Source organism: Stegodyphus dumicola, chromosome 4 (assembly GCF_044657685.1).
Source record: "Stegodyphus dumicola isolate Sdum_Otavi_A_Nest chromosome 4, ASM4465768v1".
NCBI classification, from domain to species: Eukaryota; Metazoa; Arthropoda; class Arachnida; order Araneae; family Eresidae; genus Stegodyphus; species Stegodyphus dumicola.
In genome coordinates this window covers 106,415,403-106,442,488 of record NC_140771.1, presented here as the reverse complement: position 1 = coordinate 106,442,488, position 27,086 = coordinate 106,415,403, and the positions used below count along the sequence as shown (strand labels likewise).

General features: G+C 32.6%; 1 protein-coding gene across 3 annotated transcripts in view; it reads left to right on the top strand.

Moving 5' to 3' along the window:
• Window positions 1–27,086, top strand: part of LOC118198766 (neogenin-like) — a 284,128-nt gene that overhangs the window by 214,163 nt on the left and 42,879 nt on the right. For all 3 annotated transcript variants that reach the window (XM_085815315.1, XM_085815317.1, XM_085815314.1), the window contains exon 21: window positions 5,185–5,408. In XM_085815315.1, coding sequence (XP_085671441.1) covers window positions 5,185–5,408 — 224 coding nt within the window. The remainder of the gene's footprint in view (window positions 1–5,184; window positions 5,409–27,086) is intronic.

The window sequence follows — 27,086 nt, the reverse complement described above, 5'->3', positions numbered from 1 at the left end:
AGGGGAAAAGTCAGGGAATTTCATATGGTGATCTCTCCCCAAAAAGTGAGTTTTGCGCCGACATTGGAAATGATCACTTTCTTGGTGAATTGTGTATCGCATGAGCGTCATTCGAGCAGCTGGCATAGAGCCAATATTCATAGCTCCAATTTGATTCTCTTTTAGAAAGGAAAGGCAAGTTTCCAGAAACTTTTTTTGTTTCCAGTAACCTCGAGAGCCGCTTGTGCAGTACATGTTGAACTAAACAAAATACTTATTCTCGTATAAAACAAAAGTAGTTTAATGCTAGTATATGGTACTATGGAGCTTGGAATCAAAGAGTATGTATTGTTAAGAAAGAAAACTCTGCAACAGGAGTGGCTCCGTTCCAACATAGAGGGAAACAGTTGCATGCACTGTCGCCAAAGCTTGAAGCCGGTGTCGAAGTTCGAAGGTCACGTTATCAAGAGTTCATAAAATGAATATCTTTAAAATTTCTTTAAACTTTAAAGGAAAAGAAAATATTTTTTCACGCAAGTAAATTAATTAATAGATAGTTATTTTGAGCAAATGGAAAAAAAATACGAAAATCTTCGTTTAAATTATTGCAAAAAGTCAAAAAAGAAACGTTCTTTGACAAAACGTTTCTTCGTTGTCACGTTTACTTACACGTGTTCCTCAGTTTCCTGTGCACATCGCGGAGATGGAAATTCTAGCCACCAGGTTCTGTCGCCAAATCACTTGCCGAATTTTCCGTCCACTTTCTAGCGGCGTAATAGCATTACATCTATGGAACCTTTCCTTCTTTACATAGACATTCTTTGATTAGAATATTCTATTCTAACTTCCATGTATGGTACGCATATTTCACAAGTGCACATCTGTGTAGCGATTTCTGGTACACACGGGATTTGATGGCAATTTTCAAAACTGTGCCCAAGGCCTTAGCGTATACTAGGATTTTACAGCAAAATCTTTTAAACCTTTTCTTTTCTTTTTTAATGTACGATACACACAGGATTTGGCAACATTATGATGAGCAGTGTATACGGGTCATTTTGGTGTTGGTGACACTTTTCAAAAATCATGCCAAGGCCTGACCATATACTGTACAAAGTTCGGTGGTTCTGGATTATAGATCATCAAGTTAAATCTGCTAAGATGGCATGCAGAAATTATACAATTAAAAATATGAAACCGTAATTTATGAAATAAAGAGCAATTATGATCTAAAGGGTATCAAATTTTACAAAAAAAAAAAAAAAAAAAGCTTAATATTTGTTTGTTTATTTTATTAAACATTTCTTTCAATGCGCGCATGCATAAAGTTTGTGGCTTTGAGGTCCGGATTATAGATCATTCTGGATAATGGACGTCCGGATTATGGACTTTGTACTAAACTAGGGTTTTACCGCAAAATCTTTTAAACCTTTTTTTATTTTTTTTTAATAAAATACCTTATTTGTCATTTTGCAGTAAAATAAAAAAATAGTAATCAGTTTTCTAGGCTAACCATTTAATATAGCTATATTCGCTAAAATATTGTTAGTGTATATTCATTTTTTTAGACCAAGTGTGGTAGTTCGACTCACTGCAAATTGAACTGATTGCACATTTTGTTAGTCATTATTGAGGGCGAAAAAAAAAAGCACAACGTATACAGCATAAACTAAGCTACATCATCTTAGCCAGGTGCATGGTTATAAGTAGAAATCAGGTTACAGTTGGAAATACCTATAAGATCACAGTTACATATGAAAATTTAAAAGATACACAAATAATACAAAAGAAATCTGAAAATTACCACACTTGGTCTAAAAAAATGAATATACACTATTACAGTTATTTAGAAGTGAACAAACAATTATTCCATTTTTCTTTCTTAATTTAAATTAATTTTCATCAATTCTTGATCTATCACTGGGCCACTCACTCAAATACAATTTCCAAATCCAGTACATTGGCTGGTGCAGCCATCTAGTGGCATTTGCCCAAGTTAGTATTTATTTGCCAACAATAGTTATAATAGTAATGCTTTGGATATATATAAGTCATATGTAATTGGCAAATTTTTGTGTTTAAGTAATACCATAATTAATTTACCTCTTGGCACAGCTAACATGCATTGCACGGATAGACTGGAATTTTCTTAAAACACACCTGGAAAAGTCAGGGAATTTCATTTTCCTGTTTGAGTGGCAACCCTGTTGTTAGATTAAATTTCTTCACATTGAACTATAAGTTCTGAATTCTTGAGTTTTTTTTTTTTTTTTTTGTTTTTTGTTTTGTTTCATCTCTTCTTCCAGGTGGTCAAATAATAATATCCCTTAAAAAGGTCCATGTTATTGTTCTTCCTATCCACAAGTAGACAACTCTGATGATTACTTTGGAGTCTTATATAATTGATGACTGCTTTATCAAATGGGAAGATGAAAAAGCATCATCTTCCAAATTCATAAAGCTGTCTTCCACACTTTCCTGCTTTTACTATTTGCTGTCCACTGCTTTTACTATTTGCTGTCCACTGCTTTTACTATTTGCTGTCCACTGCTTTGACTTAACAGTGGATCCATATTTCATCTACATCACAAATCAGCCCTAAATTTTCTGTAGATTGCAATTGGGCATCATCAAATACTGTTGCAAAATCTCCTTTTACATGCATTTTTGGTCAGCATTCAAACAATTATAACACCCACTACATACATACCTTTCTTTCTTTTTTCTGTACATGTGTGTGTGTGCATCCGCTTTTCCTTTGAAATGTCTATAGTCCAGTCTTGTGTATTTTCTTAGTTGGTCTTTCACAATACTACCATGAATAGATATTTTTAGTTACATTAGAGTTATGGTTACCTTCAACCAGGGCTGTGGATTCGGCTAAGACTACGACTCCCACATATATATATATATTTATATGTAAACAAATACACATGGTTACAGCTTATTTTTTTAATATAAAAGAAATAATAGATGCTGCAGAAGAAAATTGATGGCATTGCAAATTATTTATATTAATTAGCATTTATGATGAGATGGAAAAACTGGCATTAGTTATTTCCAAGAAACAGTATAGCTTCGGCAAGATCTTCTTTGTTGGAGGGCCATAGATCCGATTTGATAAACTTTAGAGCTGAGAACTTTCCACACTAACTTGAGTAGGAGGAAGAGTTGTCACTGTTAGGGCTACTTCTTTTAACTTTTCAGAATAGATTTTCATAAGTTCTAAAAGAGGTGTCTTGCAAGCACTATTTCTTCATTTTATTCTTATTTTGAAAAATGCCTTCAGTGAAGGAGCATCCATTGCAAGCTCTGGGATATACTTTCTATTTTAGGAACACTGTAACATCTGTTCAAAGATCAGGAAGATTTTTTTAACACCAAGTGTACATAAGACTTTACCATTGAAATTTTGTAACCCATAGATGGCTAGAGAATGTACCACTTGCATGCTTTTGAAATTTGGGAAGATACAAAAGGTTATGTCAAGCTAAATTGAGAATGGAAAATATGCAAAAGTAACTTGCAAATCATATGAAATAATAAGAGATCCAATTAAAGAGAAATTAATGCCTGTAAAATTCCTTTTTTTCTTCATTTGCATGGCTAAATTAGTCAAATCCATTATGGAACTGTACCAAAGTGATGAATCATTTATTCCCCCCCCCCTTTTTTTTCTTTTGATTTACACAAACTAGTAAAGCAACTTTTGCAGCATTTCAAAATTATAAACAAAAAGCACATGTTAAAAATCAGTTCATAACTGAAATATTTGTGTAACTTTGATTTGGAAGGAATTGTTAATTAAATAAGCAAAATTAGTTTAGCATTTAGGGCTGATATGCTCTTACAAAAGCTATATGCTAAAAAAGAATTCATGGATAAAGATTACCTTTCTCTTAAACTTGACTCCCAAACTTTTATTTTACAACTACTTGAAAAGCTGATGGAGAAATGTCCAGTTAATTATTCAGTAACTTGAAATGCTGTTTCAAGTTACTGAATAATTAACTGTGAATCCATAGTATATGGTGCAAAACAGCACAAAAGCATATTTTTAAATGAAAAGTATATTGATGCATTTTTCCCAGAAAGGTCACACTGCAGAAAAAGAATGAAATAAATATTCCAATTTTATCAAAAATGTTGTACAGTCATACCTTACGGAATTTAAATCCTATGATATGAAAAAAAAAATGAGATTACATACTTTTTTGCACACATTCAATAATGAAAAATATTTCAAGTTACTGTTAAATGAGGATTTAATATCAATAAAAATATAGAAACAGAAAATCTGAGGAAAATTCGTACATTGATCAGCGCATAGTTTGTGATTATGTGAAACATGCTGGTGGGATACACAATGTATAAAGTATGAAAGAGATGAGAGTGGCAGCTTCATCAGCTCGTTCATAGTATCAGTTAGATTTGGAAGAGCAGGAGGGGAGAAAGAATAAAATCGACAGATGAATTGATTTCTGTTAAAGGAAGAAAACTCTCTTAGAAATATTAGTTAATAAGAAAATACTTGCTGAAATGAACTTGCTAAGAAGGGTGAAGTTACAAAAGACTTTAATCTTTTTAATAAATCTAATGATATGTAATTTTATATAATGAAATTTGTAAAAGACAAACTCTGCTAAGAGAACTGGATTCAGACATTAATGAAAAGAGACAAAAGGCAAATCAGAAATAAAGATAATATTATTCATTCTAAGCACAAATCTTTTTTTCTTGTTTCTTTTTTTATATTGTATATGAATATAACAAATATGGTTTGTTATTATTTATTTTCCTTATTTCTAACTGAAATTTTGTTATTAAATCTTGTAATATAGTTTTGCATAGGAGTTTCTCCCCCTGTTGTAAACTAGTTCTGCAATTTGAACTGTTATTTGCAATTAAAAAAATAATTGTAATTGTTTTTATATGGTTGAATAATGCTGATTCTCTCTTAATAAATACTGAATTTCTCATGCTTTAAATTACAGTCAAGTCTGATTTTTCTTTAAGGTTATGCTGTTATGTATATATGTAATTAAATAGATGCTTTTATTTTTTTCTTAAAATGTACTTGAAAAGTGCTTATAGATGCTTATTTTTTTAACTAAAATGTGGCTATTAACTCTGTGCAGTGTAACTCATTTTCCTTATTTTAAAGCTATTGACACCAATCAAAATTTTAATCACACCTATTTACAGCTACAAATCTGCTAAAGGAAGTCTTGTGAAAAATAAAAGTGCTACTAGGGATCTCGTACCTCCAGATTTATGGATTCATCATGATCAGATGGAATTAAAAACAATGGAGAAAGGGCATAATCCAGAATCAAACATGACAGTTACACCTATCCAGAGAAATTCTCAAGAACTGTGTCACGAACCACTTTTAAATACCTTAGAAAAGAAGAAGAGTGCCTACCTAGGTATTTCATTTTTATTAAATGATTTCATGCAGGTAATGACTAACCATATAATAAAGATTACTGCTTTTCAGGTTTATGTAATTTTGAAATAATATTTTATTTTAGTTTGTATATTGGGTTTGTGTGTGTATGTGGAGATGAATGAATGTGTATTGCTGGTAATAAAATGCTCAAAACCATAACATAGAGTGATAGCAGATAGTAGAGTGATAGATTTTTAATCTGAGCAGTACCTTAGTTTGGCAGATTTTTTTTATTCTGTATTTTAAAAAACTTATATTATTATTTAATATTTGGATTATTATTTAGTGACATTATTACTAATGTATTTATTATATACAGTACAAAGTCCGTAATCTGGACATCCATTATCTGGAATGATTTATAATCTGGACCTCAAAGCCACAAACTTTACGCATGCGCATACATTATGCATGCACGCATAGAAAGAAATGTTTAATGAAGTTAACAAATAAATATTAAGCTTTTTCTTTTGGTAAAATTTTATACCCTTTAGATCATAATTGCTTTTTATTTCATAAATTATGGTTTCATATTTTTATAGTATAATTTCTGCATGCTGTCTTACCAGATTTAAATTGATGATCTGTAATCCGGAAAAACCCCTAATCCAGAATCGCCGAAGTCCCGACGAGTCACGATTACGGACTTTGTACTGTATACATTTATTTACTTGGATGTAAATAATTAAAATTTAGCAGTTTGATCTTGTGCATCATTTTTATTTATGTGTTGATTTTCATTAGTTTTTGTAAAAACTCGAGGAGGCAATATCTAATAAGCCACCTTATATATATATATATATATATATATATATATATATGAAATGTAATTTCTCATACATTATTGGTTTTGTGCAGCCGGGGCAACAGGAATGAGACAAATTTTGGAATATAAAGTGGTAGGTTTATTTCAGCATCCATCTCACAAGCGTTTCTTATCGTACCTTGAGCAGAAGCCCTATTTATACATATGTGTGCGTCACGAGGCTCATCCAATCAGCGATATTAATTGAAATCACGAGGTGACGCTATCTTCTCATCAGGAGTGTTCTTAAGTACTTTATGTAATATGACAGATTTATGAGTTTGGCGATTTGGCGGGCACCAACAGGTTAATATATTTTATACTAAAGAAAGGATTTCGCCAAAATTTAGGAACAGGGATGCAATTTAGGTAGAGAATCGCCAATACATTATTAAGCAATATTATTAGAATTTAATTTAATCAATGGATTTAAAATATCATTACAGATTATCCCCCCATCTGAAAAGGCTTGCAGTCGCGGCCGTCGACCCAAGACAGTCCAGATAGTGAGAGCAGAAAATTTAGTTATTAGGAAATTAAGTGAGTAGGAAAATTGATTGGATTTACCTCAAGGCACACAAAATGTTTACATAAAATATGACATAAAATATTTGAATATAATTAATACAGTATATAAAATATGATAAATGATTAATGAAATTATAATATAGTAACTAAGTGCAGAACAAATAAAGCACTAATAACATATTGCTGGTTAGCTACGCGGCAATAGGAAATAGTAATATAACTGAATTTGTAAGTTTATATCTTAGGGCATGCCATTCACAGTTTGTGTATGAGTCCGTACAATCATTAGAGTTGTCATTCAGGCTCATCTTCAGTCTTTTACTGGTCTTTGGAGATCTCTGGATCATTTAATTAGCGCTAGAATTATGGATTAGCATTGGCACTGAAAACATTTGAGTTTTTATGTCACGATACTAGAGCTCTTATACTCTTGTTGAAAATACACATTTTGCTAGGTTTTTAACATATTTTGTCACTCTATTTTTCTCTTATTAATGATAACAAAACAAAATTTAACTTCCAACATCCATACCAGTTTTTTGTACACAATGCTGCAGAAACATAAAATGAAATTCAGAAGTGTCAACAACTGAAATTTAACTTTTTCAACTGTTGCTACAATTTATAACACAAACATAGGAAAACATGAGCTCAAGGAAATGTGAGGGCATAGTACTCTACTTGTAGTATAGCCTCAATTGAATGTTTCCCACACGAAAAGTGCATTGAACCTGAAACTCAAATTTGAAGGAGCCCAGTAAAAGAAAAGGGCAGACAAACTTTTCAGGCACTGAGAGATAAATCAACTATTAAGGGGGACAACAGTACGAAAACTTAAAGAAGGGTTGTGGATAGTTTATTGATTTATAAATTTTGATTTATTCATGATGTAATTTAAAGTTTTCGGGTGGATAATAGAACCTTAATTTTGACGCATGTACAATCTCAGTTGGTTTCTTCGTGTGAAAATTTTCCCTGTCGATTTCATAATTAACTTCAGATAATTTATTCATAATCTGATAAGGGCCTGAATAGGGTGAAGTCAATTTTCTAGTATTTGGGTATTCGAATTCCTCGTAAAGGACAAAATCTCCAGGTTGAAATTTAGATTCTACAAATCTGATGTCATATCTAGTTTTATTCTTTCGGTGGCATTCAATAGTTCTTTTCTTTGCTAAAGCCCTTGCTTCATTTAAGGAAGGGTATTTATTTTGATCAATTGGAGATTCAAAAGGGAAGTTACCAAATAGTAAGTATACTGGGGTGAACTTAGTTACCGTATGAGGGGAGTTGTTATATTCTATAACAACTTGCTCTAGCACTTTAGTCCATGGTACTTTTGTAGAAGAAGAATTTACTTTACATTTTAGTCAACTTACTATTGATTGATTTACTCTTTCTACTTTACCATTTGTCTGGGGATGGTGAGATGAAGTTAAAAGTTGTTTAACATTATGCTTTTTAAGAAATTTTTTGAATCTAGAGGAAGTGAAGGCTGCATTCCTGTCACTCAGAATTTTTTCGGGGACTTGTATTTGAAATATTTGTTTTAGACAATTGGCATAGGTTTCTGAAGTTACACTTTTCGAGGGAAAAGCCCAGACATATCTTGTTGCATGGTCAATAATTATATGTAAATATTTTTTTGTAGAATTATAATAATTAAATCCTCCCACAGTGTCAATAGAGAGACATTCGAAAGGTTTGTCGGTTGGGGGTACGTCTTGCATAAGACCAAATTTTTTCTGTTTTTTCTTTTTATTAAGTTGACAAGTATGACAATGTTTAACAAAATTTCTGATATCTTCGCTAATATGAGGCCAATAATATTGAGGGATGATTAAGTTAAGCATAATTTGAACTCCCGGGTGACCAAAATTTTCATGGGTTTTATTCAACAATTTTAATCTTAAAGATTTAAGTACTACAATTTTATAAAAATTCTTTTTCTTAATTACCATCATATCATTTATCTCTTGGTAATTTTTTCCGCAGACATTATCAGTTTTTTGTTGTTGGATTATTTCATTTCTATCAAGTAAATGTACATAATGTTGGAGGTGCTGTGAAACAGGATGTCTAGAAAGCATGTCAGCTTCAATATTGGTAGAGCCCTTCTGATACTTTACTTCATAATTGAACATACTTAGTTTGAGTGACCAACAGAAGAGTCAACGGAAGAGTTAAATTTTTAACATTTTTGAGCCAAAGGAGGGCCGCATGGTCCGTATGTATAACAAATTTTTGTCCATGCAGATAGTAATAGAATTTGTCTTGGGCATCTACTATGGCCAAACATTCTAACTCAGTAATCGTATAATTTTTCTCATAATTTCTTAAAGTTCGGGAATGATATGATACAGAGTGAAGGACATCATTTTCATCTGGTTGTTTCAAAACAGCTCCAACAGTAGTTTGAGAAGCGTCAAAAAAAATATGACATGGTCTACTGGAATCATACAATTGTAAAACAGGTTTGGAAATCAGTATTCTTTTCATTTCGTCGAAAGCTTTTTGACATTGGTCATCCCATTCCCACTTGACATCTTTTTTCAAGAGTCTGTTTAATGGAGCTCTAATAGTTGCATAATTCAGAATGAATCTATGATACACATTCACACTTCCCAAAACTCTTTGTAACTCTTTGGTGTTACTGGGGTTTTTAAGTTTTTAATAACTTCTATATTATGGTTATCGGGAATTATTCTACCATTTTTTATTTCATAGCCAAGAAATGTGATCTGATCTCTGGCGAACACACATTTGTTTCGATTCAATTTAATATGCTCCTCTTTAAACACCTCAAATAAAACTTTTAAATGTTCTAAATGTTCCTTCTCAGAGGAAGAGTAAATGATTATATCATCAAAGTAACTGCAAGCGAAAATAATTTTATTTTTTGTTAATATTTGTCTAATTGTTCTGTTAAAAATTGCAGGAGCATTTTTGAAACCAAAAGGGAGTCTTAACCATTCGAATAATCCAAAATTCGTGCAAAAAGCTAATTTCTCAGTATCTGCAGGGTGAATCGGGATATGCCAGAAACCAGATCTCAAATCAATTGTAGAAAATACGTTTGCTTTACTTAATTTGTCTAACAAAGTGTCAATGCGAGGAAGAGGGTTTGCATCTGTTCTAGCCGGGGAATTCAATTTTCAATAATCTATGCACAATCTAGTTTTCTTACCTTCCTCACTTTTAAGTACTAAAGTCATGGGGGATGAACATGGGCTACAACTTTCTTTAATTATACTTGCTTGTAATAATTGATCAATTTGGGTCTTAATTTCCTCTTCTTCCATACGGGATGTTCTATAAGGTCTTAATGATACAGGCAAATCAGAATTTAAATTAATTCGTTGAGGTTCATTATTAATTTTTCCTACATCATACTTATTTTTAGAAAACACAGATGAATAATCATTTAACAATTTTTCCAAGTTATACTCTTTGTTATCGACAGTATTAGAAACAGCATTTTTCACATAAATGTTAGACTGAGAAACTAATTCCTTTGGATTTGTAGTCCGAGATTTACAGATTGGAAAATTTCTTACATCATCATCATTATTAACACATGGATAAACATTTGTTGTACCACCTTGAAGTTGGAGGTGTAGAGATATGGGTCGGCTGTCAAAATGGCAGTCATCATTAAGTACAATAGCTCTCTGTTTAATTTTTAAATTAGTACAATCAATACTCAACTCAAATAATTTGCATTCATAAAGTCCTAAAATTACATAATTCAAATTATTATCAAGAACAAACAAGGTAATTTGGTATTAATCCATCCAATTTTCATTTGTATACAACATATTTTGTTGAAGATTATTTTTCCTTTAGTTTGGGTTACTGAAAATGATCTAACTCTTTGTACTTTTAAACGTAATTGTCTAGCTGTTTTGGAAGAAATTATTGATATGGTGGCACCACTGTCTACAACACACTCTAGATATTTCTTATTGGACAAATATCTCGACACCTTTAATAGTCAACTACTGTGAGGGGTTTCTGGGGTTGGTTCTATTGCAAGGGGCATAACATTAGGTGTATCAGATCTCTCCCCTCTGAAAGGACAAACCTGAAACCAGTGAAAAGCATTTGGGATTCTGTTCCGGGTGCAAAGTCTACAGGGACTGGGTGGCAATGGCAATCTATTTTGAGAATTATAATTATGATGGCTTGTAAATCTTGGACCACTGAACCGATTATAAAAATTACTTGGTCTCTGAAAACGTTGGAAATTGTTGGGTCTAGGAGAATCTTGTCTCACAGTAGTTTCATAGCTTGAAGCTGAAATTCTACTTCTATTAAATCGATTGTAATCTTGGGGACTGTTTCCAATCGGAGTAACAAATCTGGGAGGTGCACTTTTGATTTGTTGATTTTCGCTAATCTTAATAAGCTTATGGACATGAGTAAGCCAAGAGATGGTGTCAGAGGGTGCGTTGATCGTCATTAAGAATTTTAATTCTATAGGAAGGCCATCCGTCAGACCCTCCAAGATCATTTCATGAGTTAGATTTAATTTTTTACCAATATCTAATTTTTTGCGAAAATATTGCGTTATGTCCTCTTTATGTTTGTACTTGTAATTGGCAAAATCACCAAACGTAGTTAAAGTGGGGTCGAAAAAATTTTCCTTGACTAATTCCACATATTTAGTAATTTTATGGCAGTTTTTGACATATACGCTAAGTGTATACCTTTTAGATATCGAGCTACATTATTAAGCTTCCACGTTTCATCTTTATCTAAATGAGTTTTGTTAAAGTACTCAAGCCATGAATTTATATCCATATCATTCTGCACATCAAAGGGAATTATACTTGTTTCAGGTTCAGCGCTAGCTGCCCTTAATGAATCATCAGGATCACAGATGTTTTCATTAGCCATTATTCTCTTAATAATACTTTCATAAATAAAACTAACTCAATACTCTTTAAATTTTCCCAAAACAATATTAAAACCAAAGTACATCCTTTAAATACCAAATTTAAAATACATTTATACCAAAATAATACTTTTTAAAATTTTCAAAATAAAAACACTATTATTAAATCAGTAATTATAATTCAATAGTAATAATATCATTTGCATCGCCAAACTTTTTACTAATTGCTTCTGTTTGACTTATTGTGACGAGAATACGAGTGATGAAATCGACACGAAAATACACATTTTTGTGCACTCTTGATTAGATTTTCGCAAAACACGATCAATCACCACACAAGCACAAAGCTCTCGAGAGCAACACAGAACGGCATAGACGTTGGGAAAGATTTCCATCCTCAAAAGTAGGTCAACGGTAAGAGCACATTTTAATGAACGACGAACTTTCCATGAAAACACAGATCACGCATCACGGGGCAGAAGGATGCTTCTCTGGACATAAAATAATCTGCAGAATACAAGAAACAGAAAGATGATTCTCTTGAAGCAAGAACACCTAGAGAAAAATGTAGAAACATAGAAGTCGCACAGCGGCAAATTCATCTAAAGTGCGTAACATTTTATCCGTATAATCCTTGGGGTATCTTCTTTTTTAGATAATCCCTTTGAAGATGGTATCCTACTGGCTTTCTGAAATGTAATTTCTCATACATTATTTGTTTTGTGCAGCTGGGGCAACAGGAATGAGACAAATTTTGGAATATAAAGTGGTAGGTTTATTTCAGCATCCATCTCACAAGCGTTTCTTATCGTATCTTGAGCAGAAGCCCTATTTATACATATGTGTGCGTCACGAGGCTCATCCAATCAGCGATATTAATTGAAATCACGAGGTGACGCTATCTTCTCATCAGGAGTGTTCTTAAGGACTTTATGTAATATGACAGATTTATGAGTTTGGCGATTTGGCGGGCACCAACAGGTTAATATATTTTATACTAAAGAAAGGATTTCGCCAAAATTTAGGAACAGGGATGCAATTTAGGTAGAGAATCGCCAATACATTATTAAGCAATATTATTAGAATTTAATTTAATCAATGGATTTAAAATATCATTACAGATTATCCCCCCATCTGAAAAGGCTTGCAGTCGCGGCCGTCGACCCAAGACAGTCCAGATAGTGAGAGCAGAAAATTTAGTTATTAGGAAATTAAGTGAGTAGGAAAATTGATTGGATTTACCTCAAGGCACACAAAATGTTTACATAAAATATGACATAAAATATTTGAATATAATTAATACAGTATATAAAATATGATAAATGATTAATGAAATTATAATATAGTAACTAAGTGCAGAACAAATAAAGCACTAATAACATATTGCTGGTTAGCTACGCGGCAATAGGAAATAGTAATATAACTGAATTTGTAAGTTTATATCTTAGGGCATGCCATTCACAGTTTGTGTATGAGTCCGTACAATCATTAGAGTTGTCATTCAGGCTCATCTTCAGTCTTTTACTGGTCTTTGGAGATCTCTGGATCATTTAATTAGCGCTAGAATTATGGATTAGCATTGGCACTGAAAACATTTGAGTTTTTATGTCACGATACTAGAGCTCTTATACTCTTGTTGAAAATACACATTTTGCTAGGTTTTTAACATATTTTGTCACTCTATTTTTCTCTTATTAATGATAACAAAACAAAATTTAACTTCCAACATCCATACCAGTTTTTTGTACACAATGCTGCAGAAACATAAAATGAAATTCAGAAGTGTCAACAACTGAAATTTAACTTTTTCAACTGTTGCTACAATTTATAACACAAACATAGGAAAACATGAGCTCAAGGAAATGTGAGGGCATAGTACTCTACTTGTAGTATAGCCTCAATTGAATGTTTCCCACACGAAAAGTGCATTGAACCTGAAACTCAAATTTGAAGGAGCCCAGTAAAAGAAAAGGGCAGACAAACTTTTCAGGCACTGAGAGATAAATCAACTATTAAGGGGGACAACAGTACGAAAACTTAAAGAAGGGTTGTGGATAGTTTATTGATTTATAAATTTTGATTTATTCATGATGTAATTTAAAGTTTTCGGGTGGATAATAGAACCTTAATTTTGACGCATGTACAATCTCAGTTGGTTTCTTCGTGTGAAAATTTTCCCTGTCGATTTCATAATTAACTTCAGATAATTTATTCATAATCTGATAAGGGCCTGAATAGGGTGAAGTCAATTTTCTAGTATTTGGGTATTCGAATTCCTCGTAAAGGACAAAATCTCCAGGTTGAAATTTAGATTCTACAAATCTGATGTCATATCTAGTTTTATTCTTTCGGTGGCATTCAATAGTTCTTTTCTTTGCTAAAGCCCTTGCTTCATTTAAGGAAGGGTATTTATTTTGATCAATTGGAGATTCAAAAGGGAGGTTACCAAATAGTAAGTATACTGGGGTGAACTTAGTTACCGTATGAGGGGAGTTGTTATATTCTATAACAACTTGCTCTAGCACTTTAGTCCATGGTACTTTTGTAGAAGAAGAATTTACTTTACATTTTAGTCAACTTACTATTGATTGATTTACTCTTTCTACTTTACCATTTGTCTGGGGATGGTGAGATGAAGTTAAAAGTTGTTTAACATTATGCTTTTTAAGAAATTTTTTGAATCTAGAGGAAGTGAAGGCTGCATTCCTGTCACTCAGAATTTTTTCGGGGACTTGTATTTGAAATATTTGTTTTAGACAATTGGCATAGGTTTCTGAAGTTACACTTTTCGAGGGAAAAGCCCAGACATATCTTGTTGCATGGTCAATAATTATATGTAAATATTTTTTTGTAGAATTATAATAATTAAATCCTCCCACAGTGTCAATAGAGAGACATTCGAAAGGTTTGTCGGTTGGGGGTACGTCTTGCATAAGACCAAATTTTTTCTGTTTTTTCTTTTTATTAAGTTGACAAGTATGACAATGTTTAACAAAATTTCTGATATCTTCGCTAATATGAGGCCAATAATATTGAGGGATGATTAAGTTAAGCATAATTTGAACTCCCGGGTGACCAAAATTTTCATGGGTTTTATTCAACAATTTTAATCTTAAAGATTTAAGTACTACAATTTTATAAAAATTCTTTTTCTTAATTACCATCATATCATTTATCTCTTGGTAATTTTTTCCGCAGACATTATCAGTTTTTTGTTGTTGGATTATTTCATTTCTATCAAGTAAATGTACATAATGTTGGAGGTGCTGTGAAACAGGATGTCTAGAAAGCATGTCAGCTTCAATATTGGTAGAGCCCTTCTGATACTTTACTTCATAATTGAACATACTTAGTTTGAGTGACCAACAGAAGAGTCAACGGAAGAGTTAAATTTTTAACATTTTTGAGCCAAAGGAGGGCCGCATGGTCCGTATGTATAACAAATTTTTGTCCATGCAGATAGTAATAGAATTTGTCTTGGGCATCTACTATGGCCAAACATTCTAACTCAGTAATCGTATAATTTTTCTCATAATTTCTTAAAGTTCGGGAATGATATGATACAGAGTGAAGGACATCATTTTCATCTGGTTGTTTCAAAACAGCTCCAACAGTAGTTTGAGAAGCGTCAAAAAAAATATGACATGGTCTACTGGAATCATACAATTGTAAAACAGGTTTGGAAATCAGTATTCTTTTCATTTCGTCGAAAGCTTTTTGACATTGGTCATCCCATTCCCACTTGACATCTTTTTTCAAGAGTCTGTTTAATGGAGCTCTAATAGTTGCATAATTCAGAATGAATCTATGATACACATTCACACTTCCCAAAACTCTTTGTAACTCTTTGGTGTTACTGGGGTTTTTAAGTTTTTAATAACTTCTATATTATGGTTATCGGGAATTATTCTACCATTTTTTATTTCATAGCCAAGAAATGTGATCTGATCTCTGGCGAACACACATTTGTTTCGATTCAATTTAATATGCTCCTCTTTAAACACCTCAAATAAAACTTTTAAATGTTCTAAATGTTCCTTCTCAGAGGAAGAGTAAATGATTATATCATCAAAGTAACTGCAAGCGAAAATAATTTTATTTTTTGTTAATATTTGTCTAATTGTTCTGTTAAAAATTGCAGGAGCATTTTTGAAACCAAAAGGGAGTCTTAACCATTCGAATAATCCAAAATTCGTGCAAAAAGCTAATTTCTCAGTATCTGCAGGGTGAATCGGGATATGCCAGAAACCAGATCTCAAATCAATTGTAGAAAATACGTTTGCTTTACTTAATTTGTCTAACAAAGTGTCAATGCGAGGAAGAGGGTTTGCATCTGTTCTAGCCGGGGAATTCAATTTTCAATAATCTATGCACAATCTAGTTTTCTTACCTTCCTCACTTTTAAGTACTAAAGTCATGGGGGATGAACATGGGCTACAACTTTCTTTAATTATACTTGCTTGTAATAATTGATCAATTTGGGTCTTAATTTCCTCTTCTTCCATACGGGATGTTCTATAAGGTCTTAATGATACAGGCAAATCAGAATTTAAATTAATTCGTTGAGGTTCATTATTAATTTTTCCTACATCATACTTATTTTTAGAAAACACAGATGAATAATCATTTAACAATTTTTCCAAGTTATACTCTTTGTTATCGACAGTATTAGAAACAGCATTTTTCACATAAATGTTAGACTGAGAAACTAATTCCTTTGGATTTGTAGTCCGAGATTTACAGATTGGAAAATTTCTTACATCATCATCATTATTAACACATGGATAAACATTTGTTGTACCACCTTGAAGTTGGAGGTGTAGAGATATGGGTCGGCTGTCAAAATGGCAGTCATCATTAAGTACAATAGCTCTCTGTTTAATTTTTAAATTAGTACAATCAATACTCAACTCAAATAATTTGCATTCATAAAGTCCTAAAATTACATAATTCAAATTATTATCAAGAACAAACAAGGTAATTTGGTATTAATCCATCCAATTTTCATTTGTATACAACATATTTTGTTGAAGATTATTTTTCCTTTAGTTTGGGTTACTGAAAATGATCTAACTCTTTGTACTTTTAAACGTAATTGTCTAGCTGTTTTGGAAGAAATTATTGATATGGTGGCACCACTGTCTACAACACACTCTAGATATTTCTTATTGGACAAATATCTCGACACCTTTAATAGTCAACTACTGTGAGGGGTTTCTGGGGTTGGTTCTATTGCAAGGGGCATAACATTAGGTGTATCAGATCTCTCCCCTCTGAAAGGACAAACCTGAAACCAGTGAAAAGCATTTGGGATTCTGTTCCGGGTGCAAAGTCTACAGGGACTGGGTGGCAATGGCAATCTATTTTGAGAATTATAATTATGATGGCTTGTAAATCTTGGACCACTGAACCGATTATAAAAATTACTTGGTCTCTGAAAACGTTGGAAATTGTTGGGTCTAGGAGAATCTTGTCTCACAGTAGTTTCATAGCTTGAAGCTGAAATTCTACTTCTATTAAATCGATTGTAATCTTGGGGACTGTTTCCAATCGGAGTAACAAATCTGGGAGGTGCACTTTTGATTTGTTGATTTTCGCTAATCTTAATAAGCTTATGGACATGAGTAAGCCAAGAGATGGTGTCAGAGGGTGCGTTGATCGTCATTAAGAATTTTAATTCTATAGGAAGGCCATCCGTCAGACCCTCCAAGATCATTTCATGAGTTAGATTTAATTTTTTACCAATATCTAATTTTTTGCGAAAATATTGCGTTATGTCCTCTTTATGTTTGTACTTGTAATTGGCAAAATCACCAAACGTAGTTAAAGTGGGGTCGAAAAAATTTTCCTTGACTAATTCCACATATTTAGTAATTTTATGGCAGTTTTTGACATATACGCTAAGTGTATACCTTTTAGATATCGAGCTACATTATTAAGCTTCCACGTTTCATCTTTATCTAAATGAGTTTTGTTAAAGTACTCAAGCCATGAATTTATATCCATATCATTCTGCACATCAAAGGGAATTATACTTGTTTCAGGTTCAGCGCTAGCTGCCCTTAATGAATCATCAGGATCACAGATGTTTTCATTAGCCATTATTCTCTTAATAATACTTTCATAAATAAAACTAACTCAATACTCTTTAAATTTTCCCAAAACAATATTAAAACCAAAGTACATCCTTTAAATACCAAATTTAAAATACATTTATACCAAAATAATACTTTTTAAAATTTTCAAAATAAAAACACTATTATTAAATCAGTAATTATAATTCAATAGTAATAATATCATTTGCATCGCCAAACTTTTTACTAATTGCTTCTGTTTGACTTATTGTGACGAGAATACGAGTGATGAAATCGACACGAAAATACACATTTTTGTGCACTCTTGATTAGATTTTCGCAAAACACGATCAATCACCACACAAGCACAAAGCTCTCGAGAGCAACACAGAACGGCATAGACGTTGGGAAAGATTTCCATCCTCAAAAGTAGGTCAACGGTAAGAGCACATTTTAATGAACGACGAACTTTCCATGAAAACACAGATCACGCATCACGGGGCAGAAGGATGCTTCTCTGGACATAAAATAATCTGCAGAATACAAGAAACAGAAAGATGATTCTCTTGAAGCAAGAACACCTAGAGAAAAATGTAGAAACATAGAAGTCGCACAGCGGCAAATTCATCTAAAGTGCGTAACATTTTATCCGTATAATCCTTGGGGTATCTTCTTTTTTAGATAATCCCTTTGAAGATGGTATCCTACTGGCTTTCTGAAATGTAATTTCTCATACATTATTTGTTTTGTGCAGCTGGGGCAACAGGAATGAGACAAATTTTGGAATATAAAGTGGTAGGTTTATTTCAGCATCCATCTCACAAGCGTTTCTTATCGTATCTTGAGCAGAAGCCCTATTTATACATATGTGTGCGTCACGAGGCTCATCCAATCAGCGATATTAATTGAAATCACGAGGTGACGCTATCTTCTCATCAGGAGTGTTCTTAAGGACTTTATGTAATATGACAGATTTATGAGTTTGGCGATTTGGCGGGCACCAACAGGTTAATATATTTTATACTAAAGAAAGGATTTCGCCAAAATTTAGGAACAGGGATGCAATTTAGGTAGAGAATCGCCAATACATTATTAAGCAATATTATTAGAATTTAATTTAATCAATGGATTTAAAATATCATTACAGATTATCCCCCCATCTGAAAAGGCTTGCAGTCGCGGCCGTCGACCCAAGACAGTCCAGATAGTGAGAGCAGAAAATTTAGTTATTAGGAAATTAAGTGAGTAGGAAAATTGATTGGATTTACCTCAAGGCACACAAAATGTTTACATAAAATATGACATAAAATATTTGAATATAATTAATACAGTATATAAAATATGATAAATGATTAATGAAATTATAATATAGTAACTAAGTGCAGAACAAATAAAGCACTAATAACATATTGCTGGTTAGCTACGCGGCAATAGGAAATAGTAATATAACTGAATTTGTAAGTTTATATCTTAGGGCATGCCATTCACAGTTTGTGTATGAGTCCGTACAATCATTAGAGTTGTCATTCAGGCTCATCTTCAGTCTTTTACTGGTCTTTGGAGATCTCTGGATCATTTAATTAGCGCTAGAATTATGGATTAGCATTGGCACTGAAAACATTTGAGTTTTTATGTCACGATACTAGAGCTCTTATACTCTTGTTGAAAATACACATTTTGCTAGGTTTTTAACATATTTTGTCACTCTATTTTTCTCTTATTAATGATAACAAAACAAAATTTAACTTCCAACATCCATACCAGTTTTTTGTACACAATGCTGCAGAAACATAAAATGAAATTCAGAAGTGTCAACAACTGAAATTTAACTTTTTCAACTGTTGCTACAATTTATAACACAAACATAGGAAAACATGAGCTCAAGGAAATGTGAGGGCATAGTACTCTACTTGTAGTATAGCCTCAATTGAATGTTTCCCACACGAAAAGTGCATTGAACCTGAAACTCAAATTTGAAGGAGCCCAGTAAAAGAAAAGGGCAGACAAACTTTTCAGGCACTGAGAGATAAATCAACTATTAAGGGGGACAACAGTACGAAAACTTAAAGAAGGGTTGTGGATAGTTTATTGATTTATAAATTTTGATTTATTCATGATGTAATTTAAAGTTTTCGGGTGGATAATAGAACCTTAATTTTGACGCATGTACAATCTCAGTTGGTTTCTTCGTGTGAAAATTTTCCCTGTCGATTTCATAATTAACTTCAGATAATTTATTCATAATCTGATAAGGGCCTGAATAGGGTGAAGTCAATTTTCTAGTATTTGGGTATTCGAATTCCTCGTAAAGGACAAAATCTCCAGGTTGAAATTTAGATTCTACAAATCTGATGTCATATCTAGTTTTATTCTTTCGGTGGCATTCAATAGTTCTTTTCTTTGCTAAAGCCCTTGCTTCATTTAAGGAAGGGTATTTATTTTGATCAATTGGAGATTCAAAAGGGAGGTTACCAAATAGTAAGTATACTGGGGTGAACTTAGTTACCGTATGAGGGGAGTTGTTATATTCTATAACAACTTGCTCTAGCACTTTAGTCCATGGTACTTTTGTAGAAGAAGAATTTACTTTACATTTTAGTCAACTTACTATTGATTGATTTACTCTTTCTACTTTACCATTTGTCTGGGGATGGTGAGATGAAGTTAAAAGTTGTTTAACATTATGCTTTTTAAGAAATTTTTTGAATCTAGAGGAAGTGAAGGCTGCATTCCTGTCACTCAGAATTTTTTCGGGGACTTGTATTTGAAATATTTGTTTTAGACAATTGGCATAGGTTTCTGAAGTTACACTTTTCGAGGGAAAAGCCCAGACATATCTTGTTGCATGGTCAATAATTATATGTAAATATTTTTTTGTAGAATTATAATAATTAAATCCTCCCACAGTGTCAATAGAGAGACATTCGAAAGGTTTGTCGGTTGGGGGTACGTCTTGCATAAGACCAAATTTTTTCTGTTTTTTCTTTTTATTAAGTTGACAAGTATGACAATGTTTAACAAAATTTCTGATATCTTCGCTAATATGAGGCCAATAATATTGAGGGATGATTAAGTTAAGCATAATTTGAACTCCCGGGTGACCAAAATTTTCATGGGTTTTATTCAACAATTTTAATCTTAAAGATTTAAGTACTACAATTTTATAAAAATTCTTTTTCTTAATTACCATCATATCATTTATCTCTTGGTAATTTTTTCCGCAGACATTATCAGTTTTTTGTTGTTGGATTATTTCATTTCTATCAAGTAAATGTACATAATGTTGGAGGTGCTGTGAAACAGGATGTCTAGAAAGCATGTCAGCTTCAATATTGGTAGAGCCCTTCTGATACTTTACTTCATAATTGAACATACTTAGTTTGAGTGACCAACAGAAGAGTCAACGGAAGAGTTAAATTTTTAACATTTTTGAGCCAAAGGAGGGCCGCATGGTCCGTATGTATAACAAATTTTTGTCCATGCAGATAGTAATAGAATTTGTCTTGGGCATCTACTATGGCCAAACATTCTAACTCAGTAATCGTATAATTTTTCTCATAATTTCTTAAAGTTCGGGAATGATATGATACAGAGTGAAGGACATCATTTTCATCTGGTTGTTTCAAAACAGCTCCAACAGTAGTTTGAGAAGCGTCAAAAAAAATATGACATGGTCTACTGGAATCATACAATTGTAAAACAGGTTTGGAAATCAGTATTCTTTTCATTTCGTCGAAAGCTTTTTGACATTGGTCATCCCATTCCCACTTGACATCTTTTTTCAAGAGTCTGTTTAATGGAGCTCTAATAGTTGCATAATTCAGAATGAATCTATGATACACATTCACACTTCCCAAAACTCTTTGTAACTCTTTGGTGTTACTGGGGTTTTTAAGTTTTTAATAACTTCTATATTATGGTTATCGGGAATTATTCTACCATTTTTTATTTCATAGCCAAGAAATGTGATCTGATCTCTGGCGAACACACATTTGTTTCGATTCAATTTAATATGCTCCTCTTTAAACACCTCAAATAAAACTTTTAAATGTTCTAAATGTTCCTTCTCAGAGGAAGAGTAAATGATTATATCATCAAAGTAACTGCAAGCGAAAATAATTTTATTTTTTGTTAATATTTGTCTAATTGTTCTGTTAAAAATTGCAGGAGCATTTTTGAAACCAAAAGGGAGTCTTAACCATTCGAATAATCCAAAATTCGTGCAAAAAGCTAATTTCTCAGTATCTGCAGGGTGAATCGGGATATGCCAGAAACCAGATCTCAAATCAATTGTAGAAAATACGTTTGCTTTACTTAATTTGTCTAACAAAGTGTCAATGCGAGGAAGAGGGTTTGCATCTGTTCTAGCCGGGGAATTCAATTTTCAATAATCTATGCACAATCTAGTTTTCTTACCTTCCTCACTTTTAAGTACTAAAGTCATGGGGGATGAACATGGGCTACAACTTTCTTTAATTATACTTGCTTGTAATAATTGATCAATTTGGGTCTTAATTTCCTCTTCTTCCATACGGGATGTTCTATAAGGTCTTAATGATACAGGCAAATCAGAATTTAAATTAATTCGTTGAGGTTCATTATTAATTTTTCCTACATCATACTTATTTTTAGAAAACACAGATGAATAATCATTTAACAATTTTTCCAAGTTATACTCTTTGTTATCGACAGTATTAGAAACAGCATTTTTCACATAAATGTTAGACTGAGAAACTAATTCCTTTGGATTTGTAGTCCGAGATTTACAGATTGGAAAATTTCTTACATCATCATCATTATTAACACATGGATAAACATTTGTTGTACCACCTTGAAGTTGGAGGTGTAGAGATATGGGTCGGCTGTCAAAATGGCAGTCATCATTAAGTACAATAGCTCTCTGTTTAATTTTTAAATTAGTACAATCAATACTCAACTCAAATAATTTGCATTCATAAAGTCCTAAAATTACATAATTCAAATTATTATCAAGAACAAACAAGGTAATTTGGTATTAATCCATCCAATTTTCATTTGTATACAACATATTTTGTTGAAGATTATTTTTCCTTTAGTTTGGGTTACTGAAAATGATCTAACTCTTTGTACTTTTAAACGTAATTGTCTAGCTGTTTTGGAAGAAATTATTGATATGGTGGCACCACTGTCTACAACACACTCTAGATATTTCTTATTGGACAAATATCTCGACACCTTTAATAGTCAACTACTGTGAGGGGTTTCTGGGGTTGGTTCTATTGCAAGGGGCATAACATTAGGTGTATCAGATCTCTCCCCTCTGAAAGGACAAACCTGAAACCAGTGAAAAGCATTTGGGATTCTGTTCCGGGTGCAAAGTCTACAGGGACTGGGTGGCAATGGCAATCTATTTTGAGAATTATAATTATGATGGCTTGTAAATCTTGGACCACTGAACCGATTATAAAAATTACTTGGTCTCTGAAAACGTTGGAAATTGTTGGGTCTAGGAGAATCTTGTCTCACAGTAGTTTCATAGCTTGAAGCTGAAATTCTACTTCTATTAAATCGATTGTAATCTTGGGGACTGTTTCCAATCGGAGTAACAAATCTGGGAGGTGCACTTTTGATTTGTTGATTTTCGCTAATCTTAATAAGCTTATGGACATGAGTAAGCCAAGAGATGGTGTCAGAGGGTGCGTTGATCGTCATTAAGAATTTTAATTCTATAGGAAGGCCATCCGTCAGACCCTCCAAGATCATTTCATGAGTTAGATTTAATTTTTTACCAATATCTAATTTTTTGCGAAAATATTGCGTTATGTCCTCTTTATGTTTGTACTTGTAATTGGCAAAATCACCAAACGTAGTTAAAGTGGGGTCGAAAAAATTTTCCTTGACTAATTCCACATATTTAGTAATTTTATGGCAGTTTTTGACATATACGCTAAGTGTATACCTTTTAGATATCGAGCTACATTATTAAGCTTCCACGTTTCATCTTTATCTAAATGAGTTTTGTTAAAGTACTCAAGCCATGAATTTATATCCATATCATTCTGCACATCAAAGGGAATTATACTTGTTTCAGGTTCAGCGCTAGCTGCCCTTAATGAATCATCAGGATCACAGATGTTTTCATTAGCCATTATTCTCTTAATAATACTTTCATAAATAAAACTAACTCAATACTCTTTAAATTTTCCCAAAACAATATTAAAACCAAAGTACATCCTTTAAATACCAAATTTAAAATACATTTATACCAAAATAATACTTTTTAAAATTTTCAAAATAAAAACACTATTATTAAATCAGTAATTATAATTCAATAGTAATAATATCATTTGCATCGCCAAACTTTTTACTAATTGCTTCTGTTTGACTTATTGTGACGAGAATACGAGTGATGAAATCGACACGAAAATACACATTTTTGTGCACTCTTGATTAGATTTTCGCAAAACACGATCAATCACCACACAAGCACAAAGCTCTCGAGAGCAACACAGAACGGCATAGACGTTGGGAAAGATTTCCATCCTCAAAAGTAGGTCAACGGTAAGAGCACATTTTAATGAACGACGAACTTTCCATGAAAACACAGATCACGCATCACGGGGCAGAAGGATGCTTCTCTGGACATAAAATAATCTGCAGAATACAAGAAACAGAAAGATGATTCTCTTGAAGCAAGAACACCTAGAGAAAAATGTAGAAACATAGAAGTCGCACAGCGGCAAATTCATCTAAAGTGCGTAACATTTTATCCGTATAATCCTTGGGGTATCTTCTTTTTTAGATAATCCCTTTGAAGATGGTATCCTACTGGCTTTCTGAAATGTAATTTCTCATACATTATTTGTTTTGTGCAGCTGGGGCAACAGGAATGAGACAAATTTTGGAATATAAAGTGGTAGGTTTATTTCAGCATCCATCTCACAAGCGTTTCTTATCGTATCTTGAGCAGAAGCCCTATTTATACATATGTGTGCGTCACGAGGCTCATCCAATCAGCGATATTAATTGAAATCACGAGGTGACGCTATCTTCTCATCAGGAGTGTTCTTAAGGACTTTATGTAATATGACAGATTTATGAGTTTGGCGATTTGGCGGGCACCAACAGGTTAATATATTTTATACTAAAGAAAGGATTTCGCCAAAATTTAGGAACAGGGATGCAATTTAGGTAGAGAATCGCCAATACATTATTAAGCAATATTATTAGAATTTAATTTAATCAATGGATTTAAAATATCATTACAGATTATCCCCCCATCTGAAAAGGCTTGCAGTCGCGGCCGTCGACCCAAGACAGTCCAGATAGTGAGAGCAGAAAATTTAGTTATTAGGAAATTAAGTGAGTAGGAAAATTGATTGGATTTACCTCAAGGCACACAAAATGTTTACATAAAATATGACATAAAATATTTGAATATAATTAATACAGTATATAAAATATGATAAATGATTAATGAAATTATAATATAGTAACTAAGTGCAGAACAAATAAAGCACTAATAACATATTGCTGGTTAGCTACGCGGCAATAGGAAATAGTAATATAACTGAATTTGTAAGTTTATATCTTAGGGCATGCCATTCACAGTTTGTGTATGAGTCCGTACAATCATTAGAGTTGTCATTCAGGCTCATCTTCAGTCTTTTACTGGTCTTTGGAGATCTCTGGATCATTTAATTAGCGCTAGAATTATGGATTAGCATTGGCACTGAAAACATTTGAGTTTTTATGTCACGATACTAGAGCTCTTATACTCTTGTTGAAAATACACATTTTGCTAGGTTTTTAACATATTTTGTCACTCTATTTTTCTCTTATTAATGATAACAAAACAAAATTTAACTTCCAACATCCATACCAGTTTTTTGTACACAATGCTGCAGAAACATAAAATGAAATTCAGAAGTGTCAACAACTGAAATTTAACTTTTTCAACTGTTGCTACAATTTATAACACAAACATAGGAAAACATGAGCTCAAGGAAATGTGAGGGCATAGTACTCTACTTGTAGTATAGCCTCAATTGAATGTTTCCCACACGAAAAGTGCATTGAACCTGAAACTCAAATTTGAAGGAGCCCAGTAAAAGAAAAGGGCAGACAAACTTTTCAGGCACTGAGAGATAAATCAACTATTAAGGGGGACAACAGTACGAAAACTTAAAGAAGGGTTGTGGATAGTTTATTGATTTATAAATTTTGATTTATTCATGATGTAATTTAAAGTTTTCGGGTGGATAATAGAACCTTAATTTTGACGCATGTACAATCTCAGTTGGTTTCTTCGTGTGAAAATTTTCCCTGTCGATTTCATAATTAACTTCAGATAATTTATTCATAATCTGATAAGGGCCTGAATAGGGTGAAGTCAATTTTCTAGTATTTGGGTATTCGAATTCCTCGTAAAGGACAAAATCTCCAGGTTGAAATTTAGATTCTACAAATCTGATGTCATATCTAGTTTTATTCTTTCGGTGGCATTCAATAGTTCTTTTCTTTGCTAAAGCCCTTGCTTCATTTAAGGAAGGGTATTTATTTTGATCAATTGGAGATTCAAAAGGGAGGTTACCAAATAGTAAGTATACTGGGGTGAACTTAGTTACCGTATGAGGGGAGTTGTTATATTCTATAACAACTTGCTCTAGCACTTTAGTCCATGGTACTTTTGTAGAAGAAGAATTTACTTTACATTTTAGTCAACTTACTATTGATTGATTTACTCTTTCTACTTTACCATTTGTCTGGGGATGGTGAGATGAAGTTAAAAGTTGTTTAACATTATGCTTTTTAAGAAATTTTTTGAATCTAGAGGAAGTGAAGGCTGCATTCCTGTCACTCAGAATTTTTTCGGGGACTTGTATTTGAAATATTTGTTTTAGACAATTGGCATAGGTTTCTGAAGTTACACTTTTCGAGGGAAAAGCCCAGACATATCTTGTTGCATGGTCAATAATTATATGTAAATATTTTTTTGTAGAATTATAATAATTAAATCCTCCCACAGTGTCAATAGAGAGACATTCGAAAGGTTTGTCGGTTGGGGGTACGTCTTGCATAAGACCAAATTTTTTCTGTTTTTTCTTTTTATTAAGTTGACAAGTATGACAATGTTTAACAAAATTTCTGATATCTTCGCTAATATGAGGCCAATAATATTGAGGGATGATTAAGTTAAGCATAATTTGAACTCCCGGGTGACCAAAATTTTCATGGGTTTTATTCAACAATTTTAATCTTAAAGATTTAAGTACTACAATTTTATAAAAATTCTTTTTCTTAATTACCATCATATCATTTATCTCTTGGTAATTTTTTCCGCAGACATTATCAGTTTTTTGTTGTTGGATT